At 47.4% G+C, this 27693-nt stretch overlaps 1 protein-coding gene across 5 annotated transcripts in view; it reads right to left on the bottom strand.

The window, feature by feature from the left end:
• Window positions 1–343: 343 nt before the first annotated feature.
• CTDSPL (CTD small phosphatase like) overlaps window positions 344–27693 on the bottom strand; it is a 116819-nt gene continuing 89469 nt past the window's right edge. For 3 of the 5 annotated variants that reach the window (XM_045798243.2, XM_045798246.2, XM_045798245.2), the window contains exons 3-8: window positions 25406–25438; window positions 18563–18664; window positions 15178–15234; window positions 11620–11712; window positions 7794–7979; window positions 344–4022 (exon numbers count right to left, since the gene is read on the bottom strand). In XM_045798243.2, coding sequence (XP_045654199.1) covers window positions 3897–4022; window positions 7794–7979; window positions 11620–11712; window positions 15178–15234; window positions 18563–18664; window positions 25406–25438 — 597 coding nt within the window. In that variant the 3' untranslated portion in view covers window positions 344–3896. The other 2 variants (XM_045798247.2, XM_045798244.2) reach the window with 2 other exon arrangements.

The raw sequence follows: 27693 nt of genomic DNA, 5'->3' as shown, positions 1-27693 counted from the left end.
CTGTGGGGTGGGGTGGGGGGCTGCGGTCCTCTCAGACTGCACGTGGAAGCCCTTTGGCAGGGCTGGAATCCCTGTGCAGGAAGAGTGAGCTGCACCGCTTCAGTCTGTGGAGACGCTGCCAGGGGGCCTCACATTGAGCAGGATGGTCTTCCGGCCTCCCCTGGGGTCAAGGTCGGTGGCTCCGGTGATGCTGCGGCCCTGCTCCCATCCACCCCAGCTCTGCAGAAGCGGGTCCCCCAGGAGACCGGAGGCGCCCGCGTGAGGCCGTGCAGGCGAAGAGAACAGACAGCAAATAGCGGAAAGAGGCGCTGGCGCTGGAGAAGCAGTCCATCCACAAGAGGGCGCAGTTTCACGTGTTTATTTTTGGCAGGAAGGAAATCATTGCAAACCTCTAGACTGACAATGCTCGCCCCTGGAAACGTGCACATTCCACATGTAGTATTTCCCAAGTAATGCTGGCTTGTTTGTCACATTCAAATGTCCAACAGAAATCCACGACTACCCAGGCACCAGAATCTCCACTACCGGGGGTGGGGGGTGGGGGGTGTTAGTCTGCAGAGAAGCTCCCTGGAAAACGGACAGGAACAGACACCATCAATTTTACAGTGAGATAGGACCAGAGGCAGCCAGTAGATTTTGCTCAGGTAACTGCAAGCACTTCAAGCCATCCACCCCTCTCGAACCCTGGCATGCCAACTGTCCATCACAGCACCTTTAAAAGCAGAGGCACAAACGTCACGAGTGTTTGACCATATAGGGCTGTGTGGTTCTAGATTTTATTAGAGAGCCGTCTTTAAAATATAGGGTTCTAAAGTGTTGCCAGTTTATAAATTTACAGATTTCTTTTTTATACTAGAAGTTCAAATGCTGCAACCATGACAAATCAGTGTCATCAGGGCCTCTTCACGTCTCCAAAGTCACCTCATCAAAACTGCAGTGTCAAAGGAGCTCCCCCACCAACCATCGGCTGTGACAAGCGGTGTTCCTCCTTAGGGTACAGATAACATTGTTTACAAACAGCTAATGGGTGAAGCCACAGACCAACACACAGGATTCCAGAACAATGGAAGACAGAGCAGTGACCACCTCGGATGGGCCCTGGCACCGCCACCCAAGGCCTGGCCAGAGATGTCATCACATCACAGGGGCCCGAGTCCACAACCCAAGATCTCTTGTCCCAGATCCTAATAAAAAAAATACTGTCCAGGAGACTATATTTTAACCTGGTACGCAAAGGACCAAGAAACTCAAGAGGTTGGGTTTTTCTTTTGGTTAAAGAGTGTGTGGTGGCGGGGCGGGGGGATATTTTGGTAACATGGGAAGCATATAGCACAGAGAAATAGCTAATAGGCTTCATTAGGCTTTAAAGCCCACAATTTAATAAAAGGTAATAATTAAAAACAATACCCGTATTTACCTTAAAAAACATAAACCCCAAACATTCATCTTATTTCTTGGCCTTATGTTAGAATTCTATTGCTTCATTTACATGGAGATGATTAAAAATATATATAGAGAGATAGATATTCTGATTATGTACATAAAGCAGAATCAAGGGTTAAAATAAAAATGGCATTTTGGAGTGTGGTCAAATAAGGTGCACAGAATCCAGAAGGCTCAGGGGGGCTGCTGGCCTCCCCCAAGACATTCTGTGTCTGCGATGGCTGGAACCGGGCTCCATCCCCAACGGTCGTGCAATGGCGCTCGCGGTTTCAGGAACTACTAGGTGCAGTGTTCGGCTCAAGCTGGCCCGCGTCTTCACTCCATCTCTCAGAAGCGGGACACTGTTCCTAGGTTCGATTCCCCTGAAGTACTCTGCCCCCTATACCAGAGAAGACCGCATGATGCCGGCAGAGAGGAGGGCAGAGGGGAGGGTCGAAGGCTGTCCCCAGGACTGATTTCTGTGTGGATTTCAACACAGGACAGACACTGGACTGCAACATTCAAGAACATTTAAGGCAGCGGGTTCATTAGTGACTAGTTTTCCAAATCAAGGTTTAGGGCATGTGCAGATCTGCCACGTAACTGCCGTTCTCTGTGGTAATGCCTAGCGTGGGGCTATTTCTACCGGAACTGGCATGGGGATTACTGGGTTCTGCATACTCAGAATGCTGGGGCACTCGGTTACCCCTGAACACTTCTCTTCTGAATGCATGGCAGTCCACAGCCCAAAGTGCTGTTGGGAGGACATGATTGGCAGCTGGCTTCATTATTTTGTGAACGAAAGCAAGAACAAAATTTTACTTCGACCCCCATCTGCAGACTTGTTAGTGGCAGTCGCTCCCACCAGAACTCTGGCGGAGGCCCAACCACAGAGGACTAAGGCAATGGTGCCAACACAGAAGGGTTCTTTTAAATTATTTTTAAGCGCAATACTTTATAGACCGTCTCGTCAAACAAGGAACATGGCACTGCTTAAAACAGCTCACTGGGAAAGGCTGCAAAGGAAGCCCCAGCCCAGGGAGGGCACCCTGCCTCTCCCTGGCTCAGGGCAATGAGTTCCACATCTGGACAGGTTTCCCCAACCCTGGCTCAGAAAATAGGCTGTGCTTCAAAAAAGAAGACCAGGAGTGGACTTGGGCCACATCAGTGCAGTGGCTGGTTGAGGCCACAGGTTCTCAAGGGAGCACAGTCAGCTCATCACAGTATCTGATGTTGGCTGTCATTTAGAACGATCGCCACGCCTGTGTGGTGTGCTGGCCCCGTGTCTTTGTTCCCTCCTGAACTCCCATGGCCCGTGCCAGGGACGGGATACAGTTGGTGCAGTCTACGGGGGGGGGGGGGCACCTACGTTTCTGACCCTGTCCAAGTCTGCAGCTTAGCAGTGAGCAGATTCTGAGCATAGGCACAGTGGCAAAGAACAGTGTAACAGCCGCTGGTCAATTCCATTTGGTGGCAGCGCGGTAGCAGCAAAGAAAATTCCCAAACAGCTCCATGTGTATCCAGCTTTTGGAAAGGAAAAATTTAAAAATCAATAAACAGATTTTTTTTTTTTAAATATCAAAGGGTTTTGGAGTTTCTTGGAACTGCTCTACCCAGAACGACAACCACAGAACGAAAAACGTACAGAAGTATGGCAGTGGTGTGAAAGCAGAGGTGACGATGCCACTTTTCAAGGGGAAAGTGTGACCTCAGGACGTAACGGTCATCATCCGAAATAAGAGTAATAATATAAAAGTATCTATTGTTGAGCCACACAACCGCAGATACATTCCAAACTGGGTCAGCAATGAACGGAGACACTGCCACAGTTGCTGAGGCTCCTGGCGGGAGCCTGACCCTGCAGCATGCCACCGGGCGTCAGAGCACTCACACCTGTTGGGAGGCAGGCTTCTAGGACTCACCTCCATCCCTCGCCACCCCCCTCACCCTAGGTTCTAGAAAATTGTCATATTCGTCTTTTTAGAGAATCTAAGACAATAAAAGACTAAAATATGTCTGGAAATATGTTGTGTAGAAAAATTAACTTTCAGCTTAAAATAACATTCAAAAAGGCACTTCATCCTGTAGGAAAGAGATTCTGAGTTGGGTCAGCTGCTCCGAGCTGGGATAGAAAGGGACAGGTTGTCTGCTTGGAGGAGGGGTTGGGGGGGACAGTTGAAAGGAAGTCTGATAGATCTCAAGCTTTTTTTTTTTTTTTCCATTTTTTTCTTTTTGGTATGTTTTAAGAAAAGCAAATCCAGTAAAATGCATGTCCCTTTATGAAATTTGTTAAAAGAGTTCATTTTAAAATAGTTGTTTCTGTTCTTAAAAAAGAAAACAGGTAGGTATGGCCACATGGCCCCCGTGGCCTGGAGCACGGAGTGTCCTCACTTGCCACTCCCGGGGAGCAGAGGCCAGCGGCTCTCCGAGGCTGGAGGTTCCAGGTGCGCGGGCGGGAGGCGGCGAGGCCGGCGCTACCTACTGCAGAGTCTGTGCAGCATGCTGTACACGTCGTCCTCCCGGCTCAAGCCCTCAAAGAAGGGGATGAGGTCCAGCAGCTCTGTGTCCGTCATGTCATCGAACCAGGACTGCACGGGCACCTGGAAGACAGTGTGTGCAGGGGGGCAGCAGAACGCACCCGGCGCTGGGGGCAGCTCCTAGCCTGACTTGGCCCCCGCAGTTTTTATCTTTTCTTTGGTAAGGAAGACAGGTAGCTAAAAACCATCGTCATCATCATCATCATCATCATCATCATCATCATCATCATCTTGTGTGTTCTCCTGTCCCAACTAAGATCCATTCAAAGCTACCTGGTTTGGGAGGAAGGCAAAGTTCAGTGTCTTTGCTTTTTAAGTGAAGTCTAAATGCCAGTTTTCGTGCATTGGCCTGGTTTGATTTCCTGCAGCAGAAAAGGTGGCCAGAGCACAGAATATAGGAGAGCTAGCCGTGCTACTTGCCAATTTCAAAAGCTCTTTCCACTGTATCCAACCAACTCCTTATACCTCACCAGGAGCCAGAGGTTACCTGCCAGCTACTGACACCAGGGAGCGCATGAACAGGGCCAGGAAAGCCACCACTTGGGGTCACTGTGCCACGCTGCACGGCAAAGGCAAGTGGGGAATTTCCTCCCATCCTTAGCAGTGATCAGTTAAAAGCAGAAGTATAAAATTTCAGGACAGTCTGAGCCACGGGCCCGGACAGGATTTACACTTAGTTTTAGAGGGGTGGTAATGGGTGGTAGCCAGAGGTGCAAAGAAGGGATGTAAAAAGAAATCTGGGGGAAATCAAAGGAGTTCAAAAGTAGCATTTAGGGCCCTTTTACAGATCTAAAGACTGCTCAGAAACAAAACAATTCATTGTATAATTAAAAAGTATAAACAAGGTAAGGATTAACAAAAAAAATGACTCCTCGTAGGGGAAGGGCAGGAATGAGGGAGAGGGCAGACATGGACACAAGACTTCTCTAAATCCACCTCTGTTGGTAGTTCTGATGTTGGAATCATGGAAATATGTTACATAATTGCAATAAAATTAAACAAGAAAACAAAGCAATAACAAATGAACCTAAGTATATACAAAGCTGGTGACATAGCCACACAGAGAATTATGTCAAGTGATTTTAAAACATAGTGTTCTGGGGCGCCTGGGTGGCACAGCGGTTAAGCGTCTGCCTTCGGCTCAGGGCGTGATCCCGGTGTTCTGGGATGGAGCCCCGCATCAGGCTCCTCTGCTGGGAGCCTGCTTCTTCCTCTTCCCACTCCCCCTGCTTGTGTTCCCTCTCTCGCTGGCTGTCTCTATCTCTGTCGAATAAATAAATAAAATCTTAAAAAAAAAAAAACCCCATAGTGTTCTGCTGTACATTTCTCCAAAAACCCCACGTGCATTCAGTTGTCTGAGTAGTAGTGATAATGTTAGTACAGCGATTTGGAAACTATTAAACACGTACTATAGACTGAGTCAAATAGGTAATGATGTTAATATATTTACGAACCAAGAGTTTCAGCACAAGAGGAGACACAAAGACAAAAACAAAAACCAAAGAAATTAAATAAAAACTGTTATAACACTGAATTGGAAAAACCCATATGAATTTATGATTTAATTTTAATTCTAAAAATATGTATACTTTAGCTCTGTCCAGTATAAAGGCCTGGAAGCAAAGGATATCTCCGTAACAATGAGGATCCACCCAAATTGTGGTCTCTAAATACCATTTCCATTAAAAGGAACTGGGCTCCATAGAAAAGTGGTTGATTCCAGGGCTGAGGCAAGAAATGGACAAGATGAGAATGGAACATCTTGTTGCAACAGAAAACAGGAAGCATTCAAAGACTATTGTTATACGAAGGGATGTCCGCTGCCCAAAGGTGAACGTCTGAGCACCCAAAAGAACAATAAATGGATTACATTATAACAATAAAAAATCCATGAGTTCATACTAATACCTAAAACAAATTCACTGGCTACTTTTGGAAGTTGTTAGAGTACCACCTCGTTACTCTGAAGATTGAAGAATTAAAGAAAAAGAACCAAGACTTTACCCTGACTTCCTGATTCAACATTCAAACTGACTTTAGGGTAATCAAGTAGTCAACGAGTGCAAGTCTGATTAAAAAAAAAAAGTTCCAGCCAACAAATATGGAAAGAATGATAGAATTTAGAAATCACCATTTCGTAATTCTTAATGAAATAGCTGATGGAGGCAATGATCATCAACGGCTGTTCACGTTTTTAGGTGAAAGGTTGATGGGGAATTTGAAAACATGGAACAGCTAACAACACCTGAATCCATAGATCAATTTAAAATCTTTAAAAGGGGAGCCTGGGTGGCTCAGTCAGTTAAGCATCTGACTCTTCACCTCAGATCTTGATCTTGGGGTTGTGGGCTCGAGCCCCACATTGGGCTCTACACTGGGTATGGATTATTATACGAATAATAATAAAGTAAAATCTTTAAAAGTGGGACAGCCTCACATGATATGCCTCTTGATGTGATACCATGATAAGTATACAATATCCTTGAGAAAACTGAAAAATTAAACCTGCATTTAATCAAGTTTAAAGGAAATACGGCAGTTAGAAAACACAGTAAAACACCACCATGGGCTGCAACTAGACAGATCCAGAAGAGAGGAAATTTCTGCAAGACAAATAATCAGAATTCTTCACCAACAGGATGGAAGAAAACGGGAGAGGGGAAGGAGAATTGTTAAGATTATCCAAGAATTACCAGACACATTATTAACCAAAGCAGTGCTTGGACCTTGTTTGATTCCGAGTCAAACAACCCAAATGTAGGACAACATTCTGAGATGATGGGGAAATATGAACACAGTCTGGATATTAGATAATATTAAGAAACTGTTAGTTCTGTCAGATGCGATAATGGAACTGTGATTATATTAAGAAGTAATCCTTATCTGTTAGAGACACATGACAAAATGCATTATGTTGAATTTGATTAACTCACTAAAATGAACGTGTTTAAATATAATAAATTTGGAATGTTGACTCAAGTAATCATTGCGCACTAACTAAATGAATCTAGCTTGATCTCAGTTTTTTGTTATAAGTGGAGCCACAGAGTTCTGGCTTCAAGGAAAGGACCCTGGGGAAGCTTTTGTTGAGTCTGAGAAGCCCGGGCTGGGGAGGAAGCCTCCTGTCCAGGGCGGGCTGCCTGAGCTGAGGACCAGTGTGGTGGTACTGCTGAGGGCTTGGCCGTCACCAGTGGGCCTAGCTGGCCCCTCCTGCCATGGAGGTGTAGGCCGGGAAGCGGGATGGCATCTGTCTCTTGCTCGGACAGCCAGGCTGCAGCCAGTGAGCAGGCACTAAGGGCTGCCATGCTCCAGGGAGTTTTATGTAGGGAATGTTCCCACTGTATACTTTTAAGACATCATTATGAGGCGGAAAAGCCTGGCAGGCTTGTCTGAAGGCCTTGACTGAGGTGTTTTTATTCATTCTTGTTTAAGAACTTCTGCTGAAGAGGTTGTCCAAGCCTTTTGAGTCTATAGGAGTCATGAAGCCAGCTCCAGGGTGACTGACGGAACCCTTCTCAGTAACAGCATGAAAAACGCTAAGATCCAGGCTCACTGAGCACTTACCCAACGCAGACAGCGTTCTAAGTGCTTTTCATGCTCTGCCACACTCAATCCGCCAACCATCCTACAGGTCAGCAACCCTAGAATCCCCACTTGATGGACGAGGTAACTATAGCTCAGTGAGGGTAAATAACTTGGTCAGTGCCAGGTACCCGCTAAATGGCAGAGCTGGGATTTCACCCAGGGAAGGACAAGAAAGCCGAAACAGGTGCTTGCGGGCACAAACGTGGAACTGGATGGGGCCTTGTGTTCTCTCCCTCTGGGGCCACTTACTGCATTCTCAGGATGGAAGATGTACGAGGCAGGAGAATTGTCCACAATGATCACTTTGCTCAGCTCCCGGCCCAGGCGACTCAGGTCTTTCACGTAGTTCCCACGATGGAAGACACATGATTCTCTGAAGAGCCGGGCCCGGAACACGCCCCAGCGGTCCAGCAGGTCAGCCACGGGGTCTGCGTACTGAAAAGCAGGTCGCAGTGAAGGCTAGGCACCTGAAAGAGCCCAGAAACCCTGACCTACTGCAGCAAGATCTGCATTATTTTTCTAGAAAGGGATTTAAGTAATTGGATGTGTTTTAGGATCCTGGTTATTTTCCTTTCCATGTGTGTAAGATACCCTGGATTCTTCCATTTCTTTCACCTCTCAAATCCAATCCATCAGGAATTCTTGGCAGTTCCGTCTCCAAGAGGATCTTGAATCCACCTGCCCCTCTCTGTAAATTGGCACTGCACTGATCCCAACCTATGTAACCGCTGCCTGGGGTGGCGGCGTGAGCCTCCCAAAGAGCCGCCCTCCTCCCCCTGCATCTCCTTTGCAGCCCCTGCACCTGGCTGTTGTCAGAGAAGCCACTGGAAAACACGTCCCATCACACCACTTCCCTGCTTACAACCTGTGGCCCCTGGAGTGAGGCCCACCATACCCCGCACACCCGCAGCTACGTGGTTTCTGCCACCTCTTGGCCCCAGCTGATCACCTGAGCCACACTGGCTTTGATCATGGTCAGAGCCTCGGCACCAGTGTTCCCTCCACATGCAACATGCTCTCCTCAGATCTCTGCATGCACCTCTCCTTCTGTCTCTTCACCTTTCAGTCTTGGCTTCCCTGGCCACCCGTCTGGAGCCCCTGCCTGTCCCTCCCTTTCTGGCTACTATTGCCTCACAGCGGTCTCCTTCACAAGCTCACTCACCACCCCCAGGGATTACTGGATATGCTCTTCCCTGGTCAGGGTGCGGGGCTTGTCTGTCGTGTTCACCCTGCATAGTGCCCACCTCATAGTGGGGGCTCGGGAAAGACCAGTTTCATCACTGAATGAGCGAGCCGACTTTGAATCTGGCTCACATGGTATGAGGCCACGCTGACCATATGGGTGCTCTGGGCAGCTGGGCCAGGCCAGCTCCTGAAGGTCACAGGATGGTACCAGACACCCACTTTCATTTTCTTGAAGTCCAAGAGTTTTATGAGAAGGAGTGTGAGCCCAGCTCACAGTTGGGGCTCACCCCTCTTGGTCCTCTCTCATGGCCTGGGGAATTTTCCCAAAGCAGGCTGAATTGGATAAAGAAATAAAGGGGTCATTCCTGAGTGAAAATCTTCATAAATGAAGATGTCTAAAGGACTGGGCCGCCCTGAGTGGCTGGGGCTGGAGGCAAAAGAGTGTTAGTTCCAAGGCCTATGTGAGGCCACGCCTCAGCACCAAGACCAGCACAGCCAGGTGTCATGAGGCCCAGCAATTCTGCAGGGGAGGCAGGAAGCCCCCAGCCTGGGGGGGAAGGCCAGCAGTGGAATGCACAGCAGCCCACGAGAGCAGGGCAATGCCAGCACGTTGCGGGATGCAGGGCACAGGGCTACAGGCAGCAGCTCCGGCTCCGCGGGAATGTCCTCCTTTCCCTGGAGACATCCTGAGGAGCAGAGTCCAGGAGCAGGCTTTATTTCCTGCCGACCAGGTGGGCACTGCAGTTTTCAGCTGGTAAGGGCAGCCAAGTGCCCTGGGGTGTTAGAAGGCTGACTCTAGATGGAGACAGTGGTTAATTTCCCCAGAATTGTTAACACTGGTGGTGGCACACAGCCTTCAAGGGAATGTCTGAGTCTGGGGGCTCCAGGCCTTGGAGATGAATGTGGGGAATCAAAGTTTCATGAGGGCAGGGCTTTGTCTCTTTTGTTCTCTGCTGCATCCCCAGTGCCCAGGACAGAGCCCCACACACAGTTAGGCACCAAGTAAATATTTGCTGGGTGAATCCATCAATAAAGGAAACCAAGATGAGGAAGCAGACATCGAAGGTCTCTGACAGTCAGCGGATGGTTCCCATGGGCTCCTGGGCGGTGGGCCAGTGTGGCAGTGCTGGCTGGGAGTGGTGCCCAGAGCCAAGAACTGGGGAGTGCCCACCTGTCCACAGGGAGAAAGGGCTGGAAGGCTGCACCTGGGAGGGGATGCAGCTGAGCCAGGCTGGAGTAGCACTGAGAGAAGGGTTGCAGAGACAGATGGAGGCGCAGGTGGGAGCAGTCCAGGAAGGGAGACTGCCCAAGGATACTTAAGTGAGTGCGGGGGACAATGCCAAGCAACAGTGTTTCAATTCTGCCAACCTCCCCTCGACGTAGCAGCTCTCAATCCCACCAACTCTCCATCTACCCTGGGCGGGTGCAATCATCCTGTTTGTTACTTCTTTAGTTGTCACTTCAGGCTCCTCGGCACCCCAGAGCACTGCCAGGAGAGCCATCTCTGCTATAGTACCATTGGCCTTGGTGCCATTCACAGGAAAGAGCGCCCATGGGGAAGACTGTCTTCCCTGAGGCTATGTTCTTTTTAGTATACAAAAGTTAAGGCCTAGGTTTTGGATTCCCTCTCTACCAGCTCATGCTTCGAGGCCTGGCAATGAGCCTGGCAGAATGCTGTGCAGGTGGGGTTCTCTCTCATTTCAGCCGTGACCGAGAGATGGCCCAAACCTGGAATGCGCAGTCTGGCAAAGCTGGATGTCTGGGAACCTGGAGTCAGAGTCTTCAGCATGCAGAGAAGAAGAGAGCTAGGAATTGTTGGCGGTGGTGGGGAACTGCATGTGAGTCCTTGCAGCAGGCCAGGAGATGAGCAGATGGCTAACACAGGCCCCCCAGAGCTCATCTCTGGAGCCACTTCAGAGTCCCCACAGTGACACTGGCGATGCCTCCCACAAATAGATGGTGTTGGCCCCATCAGAGTCAGGATTTGAGAGATGGTCATGGCAAGGATCTCCTCCAAGGAGTGGGGGCCTAGCCTCTCCCCCCTAGGCTCAGCAACACCTGAGAAAGGGCAGACATAACCATATGGGAGGGGGGTCCTTTAACAGTAGAAGAAGGCAAAGAAACCACTCCATGTGGTTAGGGCCAGCGTAGACACTGGGTCAAAGATTCATGCCAAGCTACAAGGCCAAACCATGTGAACTGTCATCATCAACAATGATGATAACTAAACAATGAACATCAGGAGCACGTACCACGTGACAGAGCCTGCGGGGCATATGGAGCGCAGCAGGTGCTCCATGAATACTTGCTGAGTATGAGTCAGACAGTATGCTTTGCCTTTTACATGCGTTATTTCATTTGATCCACCCCATGACGTAGCGGGAATTATCCCTAACTTCTAGAAGACATGGAGTCGAGAGAAGTGAAGTCACTTGCCCGATCTCACAGGGCTCACTAGGGCAGTCAGAACCCTCTTCCAGCCTGTGCATGTGGGTGAATCTTGGACACTTATCCTTCCCCAAACCTGTGTAAGCTAATGAAGGACACAAAGGCTTAAGCCTCTCGCAGTGGGCTGCCAGTCAACAGAGGAGACGCAGATGCCTTTTCTTGGTTATACTGGACACATTCGTGATATCCTGGTCTGTGGACATCCAGCTCCAGGTGGCTGCATGCAGCAACTTCACGGAGCATTTGTTCCAAGGGCTCCCTGTCACCATGGTAACCCTGAAGCCTTTCAGGCTGGTACTATGCACATGGCCTGCATCCATCCCATCTGGGGCGGGAACCTGTCACCATAGAAACCACTTCCCCCACCTTAACAGCGGGCTGTCTGACAGACAGGGAGTCGGGGGGGAGTGGCTGGGGGCGCCCAGCTGGGAGAAGGACATACCTTGGCCAGGCTGGCAGTAAAGAGCACACACTCAAAGAGCTGCCCCATCCTCTGGAGGAACTCATCCACGTGGGGCCGCTTCAGCACATACACCTGCAACAGTCGCAACAGCAAGCCGGTCAGTCGTGGCCGCCGCTGGCGGTGGCCAAGGGCCACCACTCATGCAGGAAGAATTCCTGAGAAGGTAACTGCTTCCTGCCCCAGCTCCATGTGTGGCATGGAGACCCCAACTATATGAGGGCTATGTAGTCAGAGGTGGCACTTCAGGCCACACACACTCCTCAGATTGGGCTCTGGGTCTGAGTCTGGTGCAGACACTCCTCCCAAGGGAGAAAGGGAAGCCGACCATGGTGCTGTGGGTCATAGGGATTTTCAGAACCAGTGAGTGGAAGGGTTGTGTCACGTTTGTGTGAAATGACTCATTCTCTCACATGTGTTCCTTGGCACATGTTCTGGGTCAGGCCCTATGTGAACATAGGCCATGGTCTGGGGGCTGTCCTTTAGGAGGTCCAGGCCCGGCCCACTGCCCGGCAGCTCTGGGACTGCTCCAGCTGCCACCTTCTACCCTTGACTGGAGCACCTGCCTTGCTCGGAAGGCCTAGGGTGGGAGTGCAGGCCCAGCAAAGCTGCAGGAAGTACCTTCCGTGTCAGTTTGGGAAGCTGTCCACTTGACACCGCAAAGGTTACTCTGCTTGGGCTTGGTACAGAAACAGATGTCAGGGGACATGAAGCCAGCCTACTCCCAGGCCCCCAGTCAGCCAACAGGAGGGGGCTCCAAGCAGAGGGGGGCAAAGAGGAGGCTTTCCTAGAGTGGCTGCTGGGCTCCGTGCTCCTGACTGGGAGACCTGAACAAATCTGAGGAGACTAGGGAGATGGGAGAGAAGGCAAAGCTGCTGAGAGAAGATAGGGAAGGTGGGAGGAGGGAAGAACTAATTAAAACTTGAATAAATTCCATTTGAAATTAGCCACTTCCCTAAAATAAATCAAACTTATTAAAATTCAATTCAGCTCATATTCACTGAGCCCCAGTTCTGTGCTCAGCCTGAAGAAGCTAAAAAATGAACAAAACACAGGCCTTGCCCTTGAAGAGCTCACAGTCTAGAGCAGATACAAATAAAAACAAATCAAGATAAGCATGCATAAGGAAGTTGTATACAGGGATATATTAAGCACAGTTAACTCCCCTCTCAAGGGGAAGGAATCACAGAAGTCATATTTGGCCTGGACCTTGCAGGACGAACAGGAGTTCACCAGGCTGGTAAGGATAAGAAGCAAGCTTCCAGGCTGAGGAAACAGTATGAGCATGAGACTTGGCTTGAAAATACCCAGGTGTCAGAGCATGGCCGAGCCCTTCATGACCAGCCCTTTAGAGGAGATGGGGGATAGAAGAAGTGGCTGAAGAGGAAGTGTGAAAGGCAGGTTGGGGGGAGTAGGTGTGGGGCTGTGAATGGCAGATGTTGTGGCTGTCTGTCCTGTAGAGTCACAGAGGGGAGGCGGGGCTCTATATTGCACAGAGAATGCATTCTGTGCATTGCAAAGGAATTCTGCACAGAGCCAGGACTTGGTGGGAACTTGGGGCTAACTGAAAGAGTCGGGTAAGCATGGTCTGTGGCCGAGGGTGTAGTGAAGGGCCAGAGGAGCAGGGTGGTCTGGGGTGGGTGCCAACAGGGCTGTGAGGAGCTGGGAGGTTGGGGTGGGGGTGAGGGCAGGGCTTGTGGCTGCAGTAGCTCCAGGCCCCCACCTTGCCCATGAGACTCCTCGATGCCACGGAATGGGTATGGCCTGTGGTCCTCAGTCTCCTTGGGAATACTGCTTAGAAAGCAAGCTTTGCTACACGCAAAGGGCAGGAGACTGATTTGGGAACTCTGGTTGTTGGTGCCTCTGGCAGGGAGGAAGGTCCTGGGCCCGGATGCCGGCGTCCAGGCCCGCGTCCGCGTGCAAGTAACCAAGAATAGGCCCATTGGGACCTGCACAGCCTATCCTGGATTACTTGAACGAGGCCACGGCCTTCGCCAGGGCCTTGGTCCTCCTCTTGGCGCCTGTGGCTTCATTCCCTCAGGAGAGAGAGTTTCTGACCCCAGCCCTGGGGTTCTGGAGTATCTACCACCATGTGAGTCATAGCGCAGTCTGGAGGGAGGCTGGGGGAGCTGGGGTGGCTCCTTCGAGAATGGGCTGGCCATAGTAGGTCAGGCCCCGAGGGTCATGCTCACAGTTGTGAGGTAAGAAGGATTGATTTCTCTCCTAATTCTTGCCATGCTGGTAGGGAGCCTCTCCTTTGTCTCATTACTTTGTAGCAGAAGCCAAGATAATAAACGAAGCCCTAACTGCTTCTCAGATGCTGAGTTAATTCAGCTGATGCTTTTGCAAATGTTAAATGCCCAAGTGCCTGCCTTTTGGCTCCCTCATGGCTTTTAAAAGCATCAAGTGTGGAGACACTAGGGATAAGCTGCCTTTCTCAGGGCCCCTTCCTGCAGGACCTCCTGGCAGGGGAGGGAAGGGACTAGAGCATCAGGAAAAGAGCCGTGGGCCAGGGGGCAAAAGACTGGGAGTCTCATTTTAATTCTTCCCATTGCATGACCTTGAATCAACCCTTTCTCTGGCTGAGCCTCCATTTCCCCATCTGGACAATGAGGTGGTTGGGCCAGCTGATTTCCAAGGCATCACCAACTCTGACACCCTGTACTCAAGGGCCAAAAGAGACGACTGGCATCATTAAGGGAAGACATCCATTTAAAATGGCTCAAGCACCAAGAGAGATTTTCCTTCCTGGGATATAAACATATCAGGCCAGAGACTGTCCCTTTACGACCCTGGGGTTGACAAGGAAGATGGTCAGACCATCCCTGTGAAAAACCTGACAAAATCTCCCCAACTCCTCAACCTCCAAGGCTAGTTTTCCTACAATGTTCCAATATGTTCATAAATGAAGCTATTCCTGGAGAAGCACCATGTAGATAACAAGAAAAAATATCAGAACAAAGATGCATGCCAATTAACTAGGGCATCTTTATTCAAATTTGCCTCCTGATCCGAAAACACACCCTTCCCTCTTCATCCTTTGGGTTGGGATTTTGCTAAAGATTCCCTGGAGAACATGATGTAGGAGTGACAAGATCAGTCTGGAGTAGCTGGCATTGGAAATAGACACCCCTTCCCAAGATTCCCCCATTAGTGGGTGACTCGTGGCATTTTCCTGTTGCCTGCTAGGAGAGTCGCCGAAAGCACTTACATGAGCAAGTTAATTAGACCATCAAGCTAGGCCAGTGGGGGATATGGAAACTTCTAAAAGTCTGAATCAAATCAAAGAACTATTTGAACTTGCAACCACATCTAATTTCTACAAACAGATTTTAGTTTCCCTTATAAACTCAGTATAAAAGAAATTCATCGGAGTGAAAAAAAAAAAGCGGAAAACCATTGTATTTATTTTACGAAGCCTGCTCCCTTTTGATTCAGTCATAAAATTATTGATGAAATGGGAATTTAGAAGTAAGTTCATAGGAAATGTAATCACTAAAAAATGCTAATTGCAGCTGAGATTTAGCTTTGATTTCTTACCTGATGTATAGTTCCATCGATTTCAACCGGAACAATAAAATCAGCGTTACTAATAGGCTAGAGAGAAAAGAAATGATAATTACTACATCTGAAAGAACAAAATAAAACTGGAAACTTTAGTTAAGAATAAGGCTTGCCGGGACCAATGTTTTTATTATTGGAAAAAACAGTTCAGGCAAAGGATGTTCAGCTATGCTTTGGTTCCTTAAAATAAACACAAGCAAGAAAGCACATTTTTTTCTGTTCTGAATATCACTACGTTTTCAGCATCTTGGTCCAACCTCTCTATCATCTTCCTGGCCTAAAGGACAAAGGGTAGGAAGGCCTAGCCAGGGAATAGGACTTCTCAGAAACCCCAGCTCTTGCCTAGAGCCCTGCCAGGATGATGCAGACCACTGCGGGCCACCAGGGGGAGGAGGTGAGAGCCTGATGGTCCCAGAGGACCATGCTACTTGAGGGAGAATGATTTGTATTGAACCCACAGATGCAGCCTGCCCTGTGATGGGCTGCTCGGCAGGAGATGCTGAGCACATGAACACAAAACAGGGCCACAGACACGTGGGGGTGAAGTCAGAGGCCACAAGCCATGACCTTGGGCAGCCTCCTTCCCTCCAGACCTTGATGTCTCCTCTCTTCCACAGCTGTAGTTAATGGGTCTGAAGAGTGCCCATGGCTCCCTCGGTCCTGAGCATCAGTGATTTCAGCCTTGCCTGGCACCGGCTCCTGCTCTGAGCAGTGGGGAGAGCCAGCGCCGTCCCCCCCCCCCCCCGCCCCCGACTGCTCTGCTCTAAGTAACACAATGCCCAGCACAGCCACAAACTTCAGCATATTTAACAATATTAATGACACTTAAAATCCAAATATGATTCTTCGGCAGTTCCTGCATAAGTCAATCCTGGGCTTACATACAGTTCTAAATGGAATTTCATAAATGAGGTGGAAACTACTCTAACGAACAGGCCCAAGAGAATTAGAAGAATGCAAACCCCTGGGACAAGTAGGAAAGAGAGAGGGAGGAGAGCACATGTGTGGTGGACACTGGGCAGGGGTCCAGAGAGGGGTGTGCGGTACGTCGTCTCCGGTCAGAGTCTGAACTGGGATCTGCCTTTAAGCCCATCACTGTACCCACACACATTGTTCTCTGATAAGTAAACTGAAAATATGTAGAAGATACTAGATTGCAGAACCATTCCTAAGCACTCAGGAGAGCACCTGAGGCTTAAGAGTACAATTTATTCACTCCTGTGGTTGGAAGGCCAAGGATGAATTCGGTTTTTTATCATTCTACAACTAAACTACAAAATCATGCTAAAACCCCCAAGATTGAAAGAAGAAACTCTGAAAAGGCATTAGCAGATCGTGAAATCATATTCCAGAGAGTACGCTGAAAGAGAAAAACCGTTCACCAGTTCAGAGCAAGTCTGAGCCTGTCTCTTCTCACGTGCTGGTGTCAAGGAGGCCGTGCCAAGCCATGGTTCTTAACCTGGGTCTAAGAGCCTGTGTGTCGTACAGCTGCACATTTTCAAGGAGAGAGGTTCACAGCTTTCAGATTCGCCAAGGCCTCTGAAATGCCCAGAACACTAAAAACCATACGATAAAGGTAGTTGCCAGAGGGGAGGTGGGGAGGATGGGTGAACAGATGAAAGGGTTTAAGAGTACAAGTATCTTGATGAACATGGAGAAATGTATAGAACTGTTGAATCATTATGTTATGTACCTGGAACTAATGCAACTCTGTATGTGAAGTACACTTGAATAAAAAAACCCCACACCACAAAGACTATTCTGCTCGCAAATATAGGCAGGCCAGGGAGGGAAGAGATGAAGAGATGCTGTTCACATCAGCTCGTGGCGTAATGCCCTCTGAGCAGGCCCTGCCTTTGGAGGCAGGAACACTCCGTAACCTCAGGCAGTCTGGCCAGCGCTGGGAGGAAGCCGTGTAGGCTGAAATGGCAAATGACCCCTGCTCCAAAGGGCTTTCCTCCCGAGGGATTTGAAAAGTCCTAAGTAACTTGCCCACAGGGGAGAAAAGGCTTCCAGTGCTGTTCAGAGCTGAGCTGGGGCACAAGGTCATGGCAGCCACGGGACCAATCCTGGAAGGGCCCTCAAGGTGCTGGGGAAAGAGGTGACACTTCCAGGCCCCAGTGGCCAGACAGGCCATTTCCCACTGCTAGTTAAGTGTGGCATCTTCTCCACTCTCCCAAAGGACTCACAGACAACTGCTTGGCCTGGTCCTATTAAGGAAGGCTTCTGTTCAGTGAAAAGCAGGCACGAGGAGGATGTTTCCGACAGAAAGGTCTTCAGGTCAATTTGATGGCTCCTCCACTTCCCAATACAATGGCCAAAGAATGACTATGGTTCATGTGAGACACATACCCCATCATGGATGGTGCCTTTCACATCTCTCAGCAAAGGAAGAGGAGTTGAGGGCTGCAGGTAAAAGGAGGAATGGGGTCTAACTGGCTAGTGATAGTGGAGCAGTTTCATCTCCAGAAATACCCCACGGGAAAATAGGACCGGGACCCTTCTTCTTCCCCCCAACACACCAAATCCCCTATTTCCAAACCTTTTCATCATTTGCCTCTTTTAAACAACGTGTTTCATTTCAAAAAATGGAAAGATGGTTCACGAAGTCACTTCTTAATAGTGTAGCCACAGCCGTTCCCACATGGACGCCCTCCGGGAATTTGTAATTTTTGCTGTCATTCTGGCAGGGAGGTGGAGTGAGGAAGGGAACAGAAGGAAGACGGTGGTGTGATGCTCCCGGTGACATCACTGCAGCCCCGCCCCCTTCAGAAGGGAAGTCATGCAGGTGGATGGACACTCATTTAGCTATGAAGCTTGTAAAAATACCCCCAGCAAACTCTTGTCACAAAAAGCTCAAAATAAATGGCTGAATCTGCCCAGATGCTGTCACTCTGGAAGTCTTCTTTAGAGCTGGACCACTTTCAAAAATTGGTCTGGGAAAACTTCCAAGATAACAGGTTGCCTGACAGTTTAACAGTGCCTCTCCTGCCCCTCCCAATAAAACATGCAGCACTCTGGCTACCTTGACAAATACACAGTAGTGTCCTGGGGCATTGATTGCCTTTTGCTACCTGAAAAGTTTTCCTGCAGGGGCTGGAGGGATGGAAAACCCAAATCTCATAAGTAAGAATGAGGTCTCAGTGACACTGGCAGCCCAGCATTTTCCCCCAAACTATGTAATATTCAACTACTTGAGTTAATGTTCACCAGAGTTAATAAGCAACTGTTCTTGGGATTTCTTCATGCACAGTGAAGTCACAGACCAACAACCACAAAATGTCATCCTTTTTGTTTTTCCTTTCCAATACCACTGTGACGGAATCACAAAGATCACAGATTGTTTTCCTTGTTGATTTACCTTAAATGAACTGTGCACCAATGTTTCATCTAAATCAATGACCACACATTTCTTTCCATAGTCAAGCACCGTCACCTCTGGAAGGAGGTATTTAGCTGGCGGCTAAAATGAAAAAAAAAAAAAAATCAGTATTATTACTTTTATGTAAAAGACAAACTAATGTCCTTATTATCGTATCATATTGTATCAATGAGGTTTAAATGAGAGCAAACGTTTAAATGCCTGATTAAGCACATCACGGAATTTTATTAAAAACAATAGGACTAGGTAGTTTGCGACTGAAGTTTTAACAAATACTGTTGCCATCGTCTGATTGGTTATTTGAGGGCCTAGGCTTTGGAGCCAGACAAGCCAGGGTTTGAATATCAGCTCTGTCTCTCTCTTGGCTGTAAGCTGGGATAATAATACCTACCATGAAAGGCTGTTATCAGCTATAACTGTGGTAAAGCTACAGCATTCTGCCTGGCACATACAGAGTGGCTACTGTTATTGTTAAAACGGGCTACGCAAAAACAAATGTTCAATTGTATTAGCTACTCTCATCCTCCCAGGCCCATTTCTTGGGGTCATATTTTGTCTGGAATTCACTGTGGTACAGAAGTATATTTTAGAGCTACACCACAGTGTTTTTGTTTGTTGAATGACTAAAATTTTCAGAAACTCGAAGAGTCCCTATAGACCCACCAGCAAAATGCAATCCAAAGTGAGTTCTAATAATAGGAAATAGAAATAAAAGTGCTGTCTGCCTTACTGCAGTATTAATACTGAGTGAGTGTGGCATTGTTACCCCTTGGATTCTCAGTATCTGGAAGTTATACTTTAATCCATATGCTGTGTGCTAATCAGAAAACCTATTTATGTCTTTGTAGTAGCTGAATCTAATCTTGTGATAAAGAGGTTGTAAAGAGCGAATGAATGGCTAGGTATCTTCAGCCAACCTCATTCTTTTTTTTTTTTTTTAAAGATTTTATTTATTTATTTGACAGAGATAGAGACAGCCAGCGAGAGAGGGAACACAAGCAGGGGGAGTGGGAGAGGAAGAAGCAGGCTCATAGCGGAGGAGCCTGATGTGGGGCTCGATCCCATAATGCCGGGATCACGCCCTGAGCCAAAGGCAGACGCTTAACCGCTGTGCTACCCAGGCGCCCCCAGCCAACCTCATTCTTGATTTACAGTCTTACTTCTTTGGGCCTTGCCTCATTCTAGAAATGATTTGAAGTATTTTAGCTTAATTTGTGGTGTATTTAATATCCAAGGTTAACTAGCTAATTTTCTATCCTGGAAGGTCAAGCTCTCTCTGTTCATTATTTAATGCAAAACAAAACACACAAAAAATGTGTCCCTAGCCACTGAAGAACAGACAATTTAGTTTGTCAAAACAAACAAAAAAACCCCAAAAACAAAAAACAAGAAAAAAAAAAAAGAAATCAAGAGGTATTCCCTTTTAAATGGGTATTTCCTTTTTCTGGTGGTAGGGGGGAGGTTAAAGTGAACATGAGTCAAGGATCCAGAGTTAATTCTGGACTTTGCTGGTTCAATAGTGAATGTCACAGGAAGTCAACAGGGTAGGTAAATTTGCAAATGTGATGATCACCTTGTCGGGGCTGACAGGGTGAGACTGCGTGTGGAGATTCTAATTCTACAGGGGCTCTCTCCAGGGAGTGTGGGTGTTTCTTCCTGTCCAGCATCAACCATAAGAAAAAGCCTTCATGGCCTCCAACTTCCTTGACTCTACTTGAAGTTCACCAAGCAGTATATCCTCACCCAGTACTGCAAGTGACCTGTGAGGAGATGTGCCTTAGACGTGGGGAATGGGATTTGGGGTCCTAGTAAGGACTCTGTCCCTCATTATAAATCAGCAAGCAGGCAGGTTGCTGGAAAAATTAAACTCGCAAGAAGTTCTGTATAAAAAAGTGTTTTAAAAAGGCAGGGCACGAGGAGCTCTGTAAGTGAACATAATGAAGAGGACTTGAGTTATTTCTGTTGTTTGGGCCACAGCAGAAAGCACGCCTGTGACTAGAATGAAACTTAATTTTTTATTACACAATTATGTATTAAAAACACATTCTCATTGTAAAGAATACAGATATGTAACAGACAGCTATTCGCTTTTCCCTGCACCCCATTCCTTTCCCCAGATGCCCCCCTTTTTAGTGCAGTGTGTATCTGTCCAGTCCTTTCTCAATGCGTTTATATACTAAACAACATTTTCACTTTATGTAATTGTTAGCCTGGAAAATAAGGCTCTAGAAAGTCTATCCCTAGCCAATCTGAAAACATCAAAGATCTGCCAAAAGTGGCTCAGTTATTTTCCAAACCTGAGAATAAAAATTACTTTCTTAGCATATTTAACCCACACTTTGCAAGCATTCTCTGAGCTAACAGTACAGAAAAGGCCTCATGGTACTACTGGAAGACAGAAAAGAGGGAGACGGGTGAGATTACTCTTAAGCAAGCTACTGACTTAGCATTTGTGCTGCAGAGAACAAGGCTGGGCTGTGGGCAATGGGTGAGGAGGGTTCCATTAATCCTCAGCCCGCTTCCTACATACACGCAGCTTCTCTGAGAGTTTGCCTTTAGATTAATGCAAATTCTTCAGACCACTAGTAAAGAATTCTTCTGGACAGCTGTGTCCTTGGAACACGCAAGGACGCTATATGATTGCAACAGTGCTTTGTTACTTCAACTGATCTGTTCAGGTGATGCTTGAATTATTAACTAAAAATGCCCTGAGGCAAATTTCCTCTCAGGCCACCACAGAATTGGAGAACAAGAGGAACACCAGTTATATCAAGAAGAGCCTTTTCTACACAAACCTCTTGCTCCAAAGCACATGGAGGGCATTGCCAGGGGGATGGAGGGGGTGGGGGTAGGGGGCAAAACCATGTTGCGGGAGAGGGGAAGAAAGGAGCCTTGGCTTGCTACCCAAGGTTTGGGAAGGGCATTCATTCCAGTTCTCTTCCTGGGAGTAGGTCTGGCATTTCCCATCCTTGGTAGTGAACTGGCAGCCATGAACAGTTAACTCTAAGGTTCTTTAGAGTACCCGCCCCGCCCCCTTCTTGGCACATCAGACTAGGGTTTTTGTACATAAGAGTCCTCAGGCTCAGGGTCTGCACAGTAGGCTCCCCAAGCCACAGAGCTGAGGGCAGAGATCTCGGGGCTTCTGTAGGAGGGGGCAAAGGAAACTCTAGACCATCTTTAATTACATTCGTTGTTTCTGCTGAGGGCTTCTTCATAAGGTTTGATAGAAAAAAGTATACGATTGTTTATTAAAAGGCTTAGGCAAACAGCATAGACACCTGTTAGAAAACGCATTTCTCTTCTCCCTTTTCAGCACTTTTATGGCTCAGCTACACTGTAACCATGCGTGGTGGGTGTCAGGATGGAGTGAGATTCACACAAGAGAGGGCATGGGAGGAGTCGGCTCACAGCACCAGTGACATTACTCGCTGGGGTCAAAGCATTGGAGTGCTCACCCTCAGCCATGACCACTCCATCTTCAGAGGGTTCTAAACCCATCCCTCTGCTTCTTTTCCTTACCCTTCAATACCTGACTTTTACTAGGCAGCCCATGAGGCTTCCAGTAAGATGTGTGGAGGGCCCCAAATCCCAGCTTCTGGTTGGGAGACCAGTGTTACTGAGTGGAATGTTTAATGTCAAGTCCAGATAAAGATGTCATTTTCAAGAGGGGTATGAAAGCTGGATCAATCAATAAATGGTATTGAGACAACTGCCCTGCCACTTGGAAAAGGAAATAAAGCTGGATCACTACTTCATACCTTACACCAACATGAATTCCAGAGGGTCACAGATTTAAGTATAGTGATAAAACCATTAAAATACTAGGAGAAAATATGGCTCACAGTCATAAAACGGGGAGATCTTTCTAAGAGCATAACATAAAATTCAGGAGCCATAAAGGATAAGATTAACACATTTGCCTATATAAAATTAAATTTCTTTGTGGCCAAAATGATTATAACCAAGGCCAAAAGATATACCATAAATTTGGGGGAAAGTCCTCATTTCCTTGAATTGAAAAAGATAACACAGTAGAACATCCAGAAGAAATGAATAGGGAAGAAAAAAGACATATAGATAATAAACTTGCAAAAAGGTGTTCATCCTCATTCATAAAGAAATGCAAATCAAAGAAATGAATCGATAAACCATTATTTACTCACAGGTCAGCAAAGACTGAATATTTGATTATCATCATTTTGGGTGAGGGAATGGGTAATCCCACACACTCCTGGTGGGAACTTAAATTAGGCTTTCAAAGGACAATTTGGCCTTAATCTACTCAGAATGGACGATATATCCTTTGATCTAGCATTTCCACAATTAGGAAAGGATCACAACAGATACTGTAACTCAAGTCCATAAACATATGTGCACAGGAATATTCCTAAGTATTTGCAATGGCCCAGAAAGAGAAACAAAGTCAATGCCATCAAGGACGTGTGAAAGAATGAGGTAGACCACTCACTATGCACTAATATTTGGAAAGAGGTTCGAGGTATATTGTTTAAAGCAAAAAACATCTTGCACATCTTGCAAAATTCTCATTTATATAAATACAGTCATGTTTATTTAGATTTCTGGAAGAATACATAACAAATATTGAAAGTGGTTATTCCAGGGAATGGGACCATGTTGGGATTTTTTTTTAAATTTATTCTTTCAGTATTTTTTAAAACTATGAGCTTGAATTACTGCTTAGTAAAAAATCAAAAGACCAAAGCTGCACATATAAATGCAGTAGCATGAAAATGAAACAAGATGGGTATGGTGGGAAGCAGAGATGGGGGGGGGGGCTCCAGCTGGAACTAGTCTGGGCACCCAGAGACTCTGGGGCGCCTTTCACCTTCAGGGCCTGGAACAGCTTTCTGGAGGCTATAGGCTTTGGTTTGGGATTAGCACAAGCCTGGATTTTCACATTTCCTATGGTGCAGCACCCCAAGCTCACACAGGCTCCCTGAGCAGGTCCCCTGTGATCCACAAAGGGCAGGGCTACTCTGTTGCTGGGACCTGCAGCCTTGACAGGTGGGTACAGATTCTGCAGGGGATCCCAAGGCTCGAATCCTGGGGCTGAGCTGGCCTCCAGATGGACTTGGGTTCAGTTATGCATGCTAAGCAGGCGGTGGGTATCAGAATGAACCCATCAGTAGAACTGCTTTTCGGGAGGATATCATTCAATGATGCAAGTTACTTTAGCCAGGCTTTGTTTTTCTGCAAGACATTTCAGAGACTCACAAGGCCTGACCTAGAGTCTCATTTGTAGGAAGGAGTCAGCAGTTTATTGATCTAACAGTGCAATAAATTATGCAAGGCATCTTTTTCCCTTTGGCTATTTCATTCTGGGATTCTAGAATGTGTCAAGATTTGTGAGGAAAGAGTCATTTTCCTTGGTAGAGTTCTACCCTGACAAATAGTTGGTTCGGCACTTAATGAACTTTGAGAAAAACCAGTGCTGTGGGAGTATCACAGGTAGCGGAAAAGCTGCTACCTGTCACCTGTTTAACATAGGTAACTCTGCAGGAAAAATGTATGAAACTACTCTGTATTAAAGGTTAAAAGGACACCTCTGGTATTAATCCCACTGGGTATCACACTCAAACACTGGATAAGAAGTCCTGCTGCCTGATACATTTTTTTGGATTAAAGTCAGTTTTTCTGACAAAGCCCAACCTCTAGGCATGCTGGCAAAGTCAGAACCACCCCACAAACCCCTGAAACTCATTAATGGAGAGTTGAAGTCCTGAGAAAAGTGAAATTATCAAAAAATCAGGGGGCGATGTATTACAATTTATAAGTGATACTCGCTACCAAATATGGAGTCAACCTGTACTACTGAAATCCATTCCTTTCAATGTAAGATTGCTGTGTCTCTTGGGTGTTTCCAGAAAATATGTGAAAAAGTTCACAAGTTAGATGAACAGATCTGAGTCAAAGGATTTGAATCAGAGAGTCTTTATGGATTCAAATATCAATTTATGGACATCTTTTAAAACCAAACTCTTCTCTAAGGACACAGAACTGTTTAAACGGTCTTGTTTGATGTGGACATCTCAAGTGCAAGCTTCTTTTGAGAGTCAGTCATCAGTCTTTTCTTGCTGTCTGGCCTCGGGCTAAGTGGCTCTGTGGTCAGAGCAGGAACAGTGGGGACAGTGGACGTCGGCGGGGGGGGGGGGGAGGTGGCCTGTGTTGAGGCCGAACAGTGGTGCAGCTCCTCTCCCAAATTTCAGGGCTGAAAAGAGAAGTGGTGGCCCAAGGGAGTGCCCAGCTGGAACAGAATTAGCGCAAAGCCAGCCTGTAGGAGTGGTGGTGAGTCCTGCAAGTTCAGGGACTACAATTGGGGCAATTTTTTTTCTGATCTCAGAGCCAGGGCCACGCTACCAACACTGATGAGTGGGTCAGAAATGGTCTGCTCACCCGGCTCACCAAGCCCACTGGGACAGAACCTGCTGCCAAATCCTATGTCTGGGCAAAAGCATGTTGTCCTAGTCTATGGAGTTCCGGCTGAGGTGCTGGGGTGGGGAAGCGCAGCAGGCCGCCTTAGCTTCTTAGCTTGGAGGCCCTTCGCAGAAAGAAAGGGAAGGTGAGAATCTGGTTAACAGATGCTGGTGGCCCTGCTGCTCCTGAGAAAGGAAACGCTCTCTGCACAGGACCTCCTGCTCCGGTTTAAAGTGTAGCTTCATTTTTTAACAGAACAGAGCTGTTTATACCACATGCTAAACTCAACGTACACAAGAACACTAAAAAAAAAAATCTTTTCTATCAGTAGGCCCAAAGCTACAAGATTCTATGAATGTTTAAATAAAATTGGATAAATATACATACACTTGGTATGGGAATGACCTGCCTCTGGTCACCCTAAGGAAAAAGAAAAAAGAAATCATTGTCAGGTTTGATGAGAAGTCAGTAGATCATATACTCAAAAGAAACTTCAAAGCACTCTTGAGTACAGCAGCCCTATGATTTCCTGTTCTCTGTACCTTAGTGGTATTTAGTGCACAGGAGGAACCCAAAGATTTTCCAGTTAGGGCACTGGGCTCCACTCTGCGTCCCAGACACTCCCTCCCCTGACAAACCAGGCTGGGTTCTTGAGGCTCATTAATCTTGTTTATTTAAATGGTGCCTCCCTTACTCCCAGGAATTTAATCCTTAATTGAAAAATAAAAACAAAAGCCCACATATTGCTTTGATCCATTAATCCCTCTAATAACTGACCTATTTCTTCTTTTAAGTAAGTTTCTCCCTAAGAAGACTAAGCTTTAAGTCAATACAATATGCAGGGAAAGGAAGACTTGTTTATCAGGTTATGAGGAGCCCCCTGGCCTCTCCCTGGTTTTCTTCTAGAGGAGGACTGGGCACAGGGGACAAGGCAAGGCTCAAGAAATTCCCCCTGAGGCCACAGACGTGGACACAGCGTTCCCTTTGAGGGGAACAGAACCTGTACTCACAGGGAGTGTTAAGAAAATGCAGGCCCCAAGGTAGGGCCTCACCCATTCCTCAGCCTCGGAACGCCAGTCATTCCAAACCTGGTTGATGGAAACATTTCATTTCGGCATCATTATGAAATGCTAATAAAATAACACATTCTCTCCGTTATCTCCACCGAGCATTTCCAGTCTCTGTGTTTCTTCTTTTTTAGATTGTGCAATCGGAGGCAACGAATAGCAGCATCATAGTTCTTGACGAGGAGATACGCTGCTTCCAGTCTTCCACATGGAAGGATTTGTGAACGGTGTATCTTTACTAAGGGGCTGGCTCACTGGTGACAAGGGTCTCATGGGAAGGGGTCAAACCTGACTGTCGACAGAGGCAGGTGGCTGGTATCTTTTTGAGCTCTGCTCTGACTCTAAGCACCATTTAGCAGCCTCCTGATTATCTGCAGCCCTAGTGACCACCTCCGCAGTGTAATGGCAACTACTGTTCCCTCTCGAGATCACCTTGATGCTCTTTCCTTTTTCAGGACACTTGGGGCTTGTCTCAAGGATTCTAAACTGCCTTCTGCCATCATTCAAGGCAGAGCTGTGCTGCTCTCCAACACGATGCGCTATCAAATCAAACCGTTTTTAAGAACTTCTGCAGAGAAGGGGCGCCTGGGTGGCACAGCAGTTGAGCGTCTGCCTTCGGCTCAGGGCGTGATCCCGGCATTGTGGGATCGAGCCCCACATTGGGCTCCTCTGCTGTGGACCTGCTTCTTCCTCTCCCACTCCCCCTGCTTGTGTTCCCTCTCTCGCTGGCTGTTTCTCTGTCGAATAAATAAATAAAATCTTTTAAAAAAAAAAAAAGAACTTCTGCAGAGAAGTTCATTTCTGAAACTCTTAGGCAATATTACTCCCAACACCTGGACCAAGGAGCAGGTCACTGCTCTTGGTGGGAAGACTAACCAGAAGCTCACAAGCCCATTGGGTTACTACAGAGCACGGTTTCTCAACCCCGGAGGTACCAATGTTCTGGGCCTGATAACTCTTCACTGTAGGGGCTGTCCTGAGGCCTGAAGGATGCTCGACAGCATCCCTGGTCTCTACCCACAGGATGCCAGTACAATGCCCAGTAGCGACAACCGAAAATGTCTCCAGACATTGTCAAGTGTGCCCTAGGGGGGCAAAATCATCTCCAAGTGAGAACCACTGCACTACTGGGAGGCTGCAAACAGCCCCTCCACACAGGAGCATCTTCAGGCAAGATGAGCACATCAGCGAAGGAAGAGGTAATGATAACAAACATCTGAGGGGCTTGGCAAAACACAGGCTAGGACCAAAGATGCTCCTCTGGCCAGATATTTGGGCCGGAAAATTACCCTGGAAGTTTGCATGTATGTGTGCGTGTGTGCATGCGGTATGCATGCATTAGTGAGTGTCCAGCCACCCCTTTACTCTGCCCTCTCCCTGAGAAAGTCCTCCATGGTCCCAGCCATTGGGTTCTTCTGGGTGTTGGCTTCTTCTTGCCTCTGGCCAGGGCCTTGGACCCATTTATTTTGGGCAACTGGCCTGCAGGTCCAGGTTGTAACCGTGATGGTGGCGACTGCTGCCACTCTCGGCAACTGCTGCAGAAGCACTTCTCCAGGGTAAAGTGAATATGTAGGGTGGATAGAATCCCAGATGCCACCCACTGCATTC

This window comes from Ursus americanus, chromosome 20 (assembly GCF_024610735.1).
Source record: "Ursus americanus isolate L20-20 chromosome 20, mUrsAme1.1.p, whole genome shotgun sequence".
Classification (NCBI taxonomy): domain Eukaryota; kingdom Metazoa; phylum Chordata; class Mammalia; order Carnivora; family Ursidae; genus Ursus; species Ursus americanus.
The sequence above is the reverse complement of the archived record's forward strand: the minus strand, read 5'-3'. Positions and strand labels throughout refer to the sequence as shown.